The following is an 8,757-nucleotide window of genomic DNA, read 5'->3' on the forward strand; positions in this document are numbered from 1 at the left end:
TGAATTATCTACAGAGTGATTTTTTTATCATAACCCACTCAATTACTTGCAGAATATATATAATTTAAACATTTTTTTTTTGGTTTTCTTTAGTTACTCATTATTCTTGAATCATTAACTATTTAAAACTTTTCATGTTCATCCCTTATGCCTTGTAAGGATGACAACTTTGTTTTTTTAAATAGGAAGACATATTTTGAATTTAATAAAATGTTTGAGTTTTTAATTCAATAGTAAATGGCATTTGAATATTTAGTATAACATTATTAGTTTATTAGATATAAGCGTTTAAATTTTCAAATTTTTAAATTAATATACATCTATAATACAGAAGGGATTACAAATACAGGTAGCTTATTGGATTTTTATGACATAACAGTCACAGTTACGTATTGTTTATTATCAATTATTACTATCAATAGATAAACTTTCTGTATTGTCAGTTAGTGTATTTATAAACTCACAACAATGTGCCTTACTACCATTGATAATAACAATGCTGTGTCCTTGCTAATATCGATGTCATAAAAAACCAATTAGCTACCTGTATTTTAAAACCCTTCTCTATTATATATTTATATTAACTAAAGAATTTTAAACTTTAAGTGTTTATATCTAATAAACAAATAAAGTTATACTAAAAATCCAAATGTCATTAATTATTAAATTAAAAACTCAAACATTTTATTAAATTCAAAATATGTGGTTCCATTTACAAAAAACAAAGTTGACACTCTTNTGTGGTTCCATTTACAAAAAACAAAGTTGACACTCTTACCAGGCATAAGGGATGAAATTAAAAAGTATTACATGGTTAATAATTCAAGAAAAATGTGTAACTAAAGATAACCAAAAAAAATGTTTAAATTATATTTATTCTGCAAGTAATTGAGTGGGCTATTATAAAAAAATACTCTGTATATGAAGAATGTGAGCCAAGCAAATTTTTCATTGATTAAGTGAAAATTTTTAAGAGTAATAATTTTAACTAGGTAATATATGTGATTATTTGATGTATCGTTAAAAAAAAATGATCAAGTGATAGCTAAGAAAATAAATGAAAGCCATAAAAAAAAAATCACATAGTAAAAAAACTTTAACATAAATAAGAAATTTCTTCAAACGAGGGAAATTACAGCGATGGGGTCCTTTATTTATTAAATAATATTATTTATATTATTAATATTAATTATTTATTAAAGTTATTGAATATAAATGAGATAAAAATAAAATGATTTAAAATTTTTTCTTATCTCAAAAACTTTTGTAAGGTATATTATAATAAAATAAAATACAAAATCGAAAATTTTAACAAAAAAAACAAACAGTAGTCATTTCACCATGAAGACAAATTAAAGTCTGAAATTTTTTTTTCATATCTAAATATATTACATAAGCTTTAAAAGTGTCAGTATTTCGGGAACACTTTCAAAAGTTAATTTTCTGTGAAAAAGTTGTCATTTTACTTCTGTGAGCAGGTAAAGGGTCAACTATATAAAAAATAACACAATGCTAGATAATTATCTCATGTATCATTTCAAAAAAAATATATTGATTTTTAAATAAGTTATAGTAGTAAAAAAAATTGAACAAATGTCGAAAAATAGCGATTTTTAAATTTGTAATTTTTTTGGAGATTTCCCCCATTTACGGAGAACCAGGGAATTTTTTTCAATTTTTAAGGGTACTGTCTTCGACTAGTTACGATTTGTGATCTTTTGACATATCGTTGAAAGAAATCCGTTCGGTGAGAGCTGAGAAAAAATGGTAACAGACACAAAAAAAAAACACATGGTAAAATTAACATCATCTCAGCTTCACATCTAAGCTAAAAAGTAATCATTCAAGCCAAAATTTATATAAGTTGTTGACATTGTATATCGCTTTGGTGTAGTATTCATAAATTTAAGAAGTTATTTATATAATTAGTTTGAATATAGTAGATGATACTATTTTAATAAAAAAATTAACAGATTCGGATTTTTTTATTATAGATATATACCTCCAATAGATGCAGCAATAAATCAAGACGATGGTATTAAAGTTCTTAATATTCTTCTTAAGGAACCAGGTTGGAAATCAATGAATCATATTAATATAATTTATTATAATAAATTATTCAGTGTAGATTCTATAATTAATGACCAAGTATGTGACATGAATTTTCGAATAAAAAAAGAACATGTAACACAATTATTAAGATGTAGATATTCAGAAATACTGAAAAACTACTATACATTATTATCTTCTATATTGTATGTATGCAGAACAGATGCCTTTGACTACTACTTCAAATGTTTGATTGAATTATTTAACTCATTCAACAAATCTGAAATAATGCTTCAAAGATGGCATACAGCTTTAATTTCTTTAAATAAAACATCATTATGGAGTGTTTATGTCAAATCTAAATCGAATTTATTGAAAATATTAGAATGTGTTACAGATTATCTCAGATTCTTAAAGAACAATAAATTGTCTCGAGATAATTTTTTCGATGAACATGATAAATTAAAAACTGAAGTTGTTGAAAGTATTCTAGAAAATTTCCAAAATTTATTAAATGATATTAGTGATATTTTAGTGAGCGATTTCAAAAATATATACACGCGGTGTTCAATGAATTTCAAAGAATTTTTTTATTATAAATTCGATAAAGTAAATGAGTTCAGGGAAATAGCACATACATCAGATAATCCAAATCCTGAAAGGGCAATCCAAGTTTATCTTAGTGCGTGTAAATATTTTGAAGATTTCTGTAAATTTGCTTACAAATCTTGTTATGAAGATCTGGGTTTTAACAAAGTTTTAGATTGTCAAAACAAAGAATTAGATGACAAACTAATTCAATTCACTGTAAATTTATCTACATAGACTTTAATGCATAGTAAAGGATAAGAATCAACAGGTTCACTTTTAATAATACATTTCATAAAACATAATATATTTTTATTGTTACTTAATAATGTTTTCAGATAATTTGTAACTTCGCTAAATTTGTTATAACATAATATAACTAAGTTCTAAGTATATAACGTATTATACCTTATAAAATTGTGAATCATTATTGGTTTTAAAATATAATAATATAAAAATTTAAATTTAAAAAATGTATTATTTCGTAGTTTATGTCAACATAATATGCTAAATGCCTTAAAAATGAATTCAAAAACAATATATGTACAATTTCAAAATTTTCATGTAATTAATAAATCGCAATAGCAATTGAGTATTAAAAACAAAACATTTTTTGAGAACTTTTAATCATCAATTGGGAATATAAAATATTTTATATTCCTAAAATATATAGTGTACTCTTACATTGAGGGGTTAAGAGTCCAGTTAGTATTCAGTGAGTTTTAACAAGCAAATTAATTCAGAAATAAATATATTAACTATAATAACTGACAGTTATAATCAGTGTTTCGGGGATGAATCTTCAACTATTCCTCTTTGGCGCCGTTATGTTATAAAATTTCTTTTATCTAAACTTACTCCTTTCAGAAATAGATGATTCAGATGAAATAGATGAAATAGATGATAGATGATTCAATATTTTTATAAAAAGTCTATTGTAATATTGTTTTATTGCTTATAATATTAGCATATATTTTGATGTTATCATTTGTACATTTATGTCACATTATATGAATGCATAAGATAATCAAAACAAAGTTCTATTATTTAAAATATATAGTTACCAAGTAATTATGGCATAAAATTCTACCTATATAAATTTGTCTATTTGAACAATTGTCACCCAAATTTTAACTAGATATATTATGATAACTATTTATGTTACCTACATTGTACGTTATGATATTAATATTAGGGTGTTAGTTTGTTTTTTGTCAGGTTAAATAGATTTTTTAAATATTTATAATGTTATTATTTAATGTTTTTTGTCGTAATAAAAAGTTTTGTTTAAAATTAAACGTTTTGTCTTAATATTACTGTTTTATTTCTTTTATAGATTACTTTAGATTTAGGCCCTTTCCATAAATGTTAGGGGTGTTTGAATTTTTTAGATAGACATAATTTTTTTTTTAATCTACCTAAATATCGATATTGAATAAACATTATTTCGATGGTCTTCTTTTTTTATTTCTGAAAACCTAGATCTATCCACGATGAAAAATAAAAATAAATAAAAACAAATATATATCATCTGGCAAACAACTTGGAAGCTTTTTTTAAGACTTCAGAAGACTGCATCCTATTGGTGAACGTGATCGTGGTTTGTTACCAGGAGAATTTTTGATGTCCTTAAGCCGATCAACCAATATGAAGGACTTAAGAACTGAATATATGAAATAACCAGGTTGCATATTAACTATATAATATATATATATATAATTATATATTATATAATTTGTATCGTAATATTGATATATTAATTTACTTAATACTGTGATTAACAATTAATAAATTTACATTTATTCTTTTTTATTAGAAGAGTATTGTCATTAATTTTTATTTAATTAAAATATAAGTCGTGTCCATAAAGGAAAAAATACTGAATGCCCCGGCCAAGAGGTGTAACGAGTCAGTGGCATAACAATTGATAGCAGTAGCGTGTTTTTTTTTGGAATGTTATTCCAAGGCAACATTACATTTTTGTGTTCACCCTAGCCAGTGATATAAATACTATACTACTAATAATTCTATTTGTATAGCATTATACTATACATTTGCATTATTATACAAAACAATAATATACAAACGGCATTTTACAAAAAAAAAAGATCTTTTATAATAAGATAAATATATAATTCTATAATAATTTTTATTTTTATTTTTATTATTACTATTATAAATTTTTAGCTAAACTTTCAAAGTTCAACCCTAATGTTTTTCAATTGGTTACTCAAAAAAATAATTTCAAACTTTATAATTGATCAAGGCCAGTTTTATGTAATTCAAAATTATTATTTTATACTATTAGCACCATTTTTATTACACATTTTACAATTCAATTCGGGAAAAAAATTGTTGAATGATATCCTGGATTTGTTGTTTTTCAAATTTACTATTTAATGAAGTTGAAAAGACTCCTCTTTATCCATAAAACATTTAATGTTAATTTTTTGAATCGTATTTATAAATAAATACTGTTTGGATTCGATTTTAAAATATTTTTTTTATAAATAATATTCTTCGACTTTATTTTTTCTCAATTATTTATAATCATAAAAGACCTACTATTTGTTTTATAAAATATGTAATATAATTGTATTATTATAAATTTGTAATACATGTCCTTTAATATAGAATACAACTGTAAAAATTTACAATTTCATAAAATCATTAAAAATGTACATAATGTAGAAAATTTAGCAATTGTTTAATAATATTAACCTAGATGGCGCGACGTTCTTTAAAGACATTCGTGTTAATTAATTTATCATGTTTTAAATATCATTTATTTATTTATTTTATATTCATAAGATATTTATGTAAATATATCACTTTTAATAAATTTTCGATACAAGATTGTGAAGTAGACTCAAAAAAATGATTTATATATGATAAAAATGATTGTATAATCGACGAAGTCCAATAAAATTTTGAGAACCTATATTGATTTAGTCTAGTGCCGAACTTCATATTAGTAAGTATTTGACTTCTAACTTCAATATTATGATTACAAGATTATGTTTATATCGTTATTCCCATTAATTTTAAAATATAATAATTGTTTGACTAATCTCATTTTGAGGTGTAATAGTTATTAAAGTTATCATTTAGTTTACTAGTTATTACCATAATTTAAATTTAAAAATCATTTCGATTGTATTGATTGATATGTTGTAAGTTAAACATGTCGAACAAACGAGTGTTTTATTTCTACAATCCAGATGTGGGTAATTTCCATTATGGGCCTGCTCATCCTATGAAACCTCATCGATTATCAGTTATACATAGTTTAGTTCTTAATTATGGACTGTATAATAAAATGAAAATTTATAGACCATATCGTGCTAGTGCTCATGATATGTGTCGTTTCCATCATGATGAATACATAGAATTTCTTCAAAGAGTAACACCTCAAAATCTTACTACTTACAGTAAATATTTAAACCATTTTAATGTTGGTGAAGATTGTCCAGTATTTGAAGGTTTATATGATTTTTGTTCAATGTATACTGGTGCTTCATTAGATGGAGCTATGAAACTTAATAAAAATGTATGCGATATTGCAATTAATTGGTCAGGAGGATTACATCATGCAAAAAAGTTTGAAGCATCAGGATTTTGTTATGTAAATGATATTGTTATAGCTATTTTAGAATTATTGAAATATCATCCTAGAGTTTTATATATTGATATTGATGTACATCATGGAGATGGTGTTCAAGAAGCATTTTATTTAACAGACCGTGTTATGACAGTATCCTTTCATAAATATGGTAATTGGTTTTTCCCTGGTACTGGTGATATGTATGAAATTGGTGCTGATTTAGGGCGTTATTATTCTGTTAATGTACCTTTAAAAGAGGGAATTGATGATGCAAGTTATTCTCAGGTTTGTAGACAATTTATAAATTCTAATTCTGTGGTAATCAAAACCATTCTAAAATTTTTTTTGACATAACTTTATTAATTACTAAAAATATATTTTATCACTTATAGTTTAGATAAAAAAATAATTTCCTACCGATAGAGTCAATGTTATTGTTTTCATGATGGATAAAGATATTATTGTCAAATATTTCTGATGTGATATTACTAATATGAATAAATTCTATAATTATATAATAATAATTTTTAAAATTACTTTGTTGTACCAAAAATAGAGAATAAAAGTTTTTAATATACATTTTACATTGTTTAACAGTTGATATCTTTTTTTAGGTATTTAAACCAGTAATCCAACATGTTATGGATTTATATCAACCTACAGCAATAGTTCTCCAATGTGGTGCTGATTCTCTTAATGGCGATAGATTAGGTTGTTTTAATTTAAGCACCAAGGGACATGGTGAATGTGTTAAGTTTATTAAAGAATTGAATGTACCATTATTAACTGTTGGAGGTGGAGGGTATGTAATATATACAGAGTATTTCTTTAAATATTTACTATTCAATTTCTCTTGAATAAAAATGACAATTATAAATTTTCTTAACTTAAATATTATTTTAATATTATGTTTGACGTGACAAAACTCCTATATAAAGGTATACTCTTTTAACATTATGATGTTAAATAAAATAAATAAAGATTGTTAAGTATTATTGAATATTATAAAATATAAGAATAAATTAAGACACGGAACATTCTTGATTTGCATCATACTTGTGAACTTCATATTAGATAAAAAAAAGATATATTGAAATGGATTTTTTAATAAAATAAATGAATAAATATAATAACAAAAAAAGGGAAAAAAGTTTTAAAATTTGTGAGGGAAGTGTTAAAATGCATTTATTTTATATTTGTAACAAATATTTTGCTCATAAAATTTTCTTCTAAAAATTTGATTAAATTTAATCTTTAAATTGTCTATTTTCTCTAGAAAGGATGGATATATTCTCAAATTCAAACAAATTAAATTAATATTTTTTATGAAAGAGATATTAATTTTTTGTCTATTGAATATTATTCAAAATATAGTTTGATAAAGCATATTTTATTGTTTTAGTTATACATTAAGAAATGTTGCCCGATGCTGGACTTATGAAACATCTCTACTCATAGATGAAGAAATAAGTAATACAATTCCAGAACATGAATACCGTGATTACTTTGCACCTGATTTTTTACTCCACCCAGAAGTTGTTACTCGTCAAGAAAATGCAAATAGCAAGCAATATTTGGAGCTTATTGTTAAGCATACCTATGATAATTTAAAAATGGTTCAACATTCACCGAGTGTTCAAATTCAAGATGTACCTGGTGATGCTCTTCCTACTGAAGAAGCAAATGCTATAGCTATTGAAGAAGCTGATCCTGATGTACGACAATCTCAAGCAGAACTTGATAGACAAGTTGATCCAGCTAATGAATTTTACCAAGATGATAAAGACCAAGATTTCGAAGAGACTAAATAAGCAGTTTAAAGTAATTAAATAATTAGTTCTTAATTAATCTTATTTTAAACCTACAAATAATGCAAGTTTAATTATTTCAAAGCATTATAATATTTATTTATATCTAATACCATAGTTGAGACTTAAACAATTAAATGACAAAATACTTATTTTTAGTAAACTTTTTAGAAATGAATAATGACAAATTGCTATAGAATATTTACCAGTAAATGTAACTCTGAGATTTTTATATATTAAAAATCAATGCAATTTTTGTGTAATTTTTCATCATAAATGTTAATGTGAAATATTTTTTTATTAAAATTCTTCTATTGAAAGATTTTTTAATAGTATTTATAAGGACTTTTAAAAAATTGTATTTTTGTTACTATGTGTTAAAAATGGGACATTTTTAATTGTTTTCTCTGTAATTAATATATCCTATTCGAATATTTTTATAAATTTTGATATTTTAGTTATAGACTGTACATAAATATTGTAAATATACATTATTTAAACAATTGTAATGTTAAGTCATATTGTTAATTCTTGTTTTAATATCCTTAGTCTTATGTTTTATGTTCTATCATTTTTTTCTTATTTAACTTATGATTATAACAAATATAATTTGGCAAAAATTATAAATTAAAAATAAATATTTTTAAATTTTTAAGAATTTTGAAAAAAAAATTCCTAAAAATGTAGACGCTTTCACTTAACTCCTTC

General features: G+C 23.6%; 2 protein-coding genes across 2 annotated transcripts in view; both read left to right on the forward strand.

Moving 5' to 3' along the window:
• Window positions 1–3,390, forward strand: part of LOC126907930 (uncharacterized) — a 13,555-nt gene extending 10,165 nt beyond the window's left edge. Inside the window, exon 2 of the mRNA XM_050689639.1 lies at window positions 1,995–3,390. Coding sequence (XP_050545596.1) covers window positions 1,995–2,874 — 880 coding nt within the window. The 3' untranslated portion in view covers window positions 2,875–3,390. The remainder of the gene's footprint in view (window positions 1–1,994) is intronic.
• A 2,092-nt stretch (window positions 3,391–5,482) lies between these two features.
• LOC126907953 (histone deacetylase 3) lies at window positions 5,483–8,273 on the forward strand. The gene is made up of 3 exons (XM_050689697.1): window positions 5,483–6,526; window positions 6,856–7,043; window positions 7,644–8,273. The coding sequence occupies exons 1-3, from the start codon at window positions 5,822–5,824 to the stop codon at window positions 8,050–8,052; spliced, it is 1,302 nt and encodes a 433-aa protein (XP_050545654.1). The 5' UTR covers window positions 5,483–5,821; the 3' UTR covers window positions 8,053–8,273.
• Window positions 8,274–8,757: the final 484 nt, after the last annotated feature.

Source organism: Daktulosphaira vitifoliae, unplaced genomic scaffold (genome assembly GCF_025091365.1).
Source record: "Daktulosphaira vitifoliae isolate Bord-2020 unplaced genomic scaffold, ASM2509136v1 Scaffold_5, whole genome shotgun sequence".
In the NCBI taxonomy this organism is placed as follows: Eukaryota; Metazoa; Arthropoda; class Insecta; order Hemiptera; family Phylloxeridae; genus Daktulosphaira; species Daktulosphaira vitifoliae.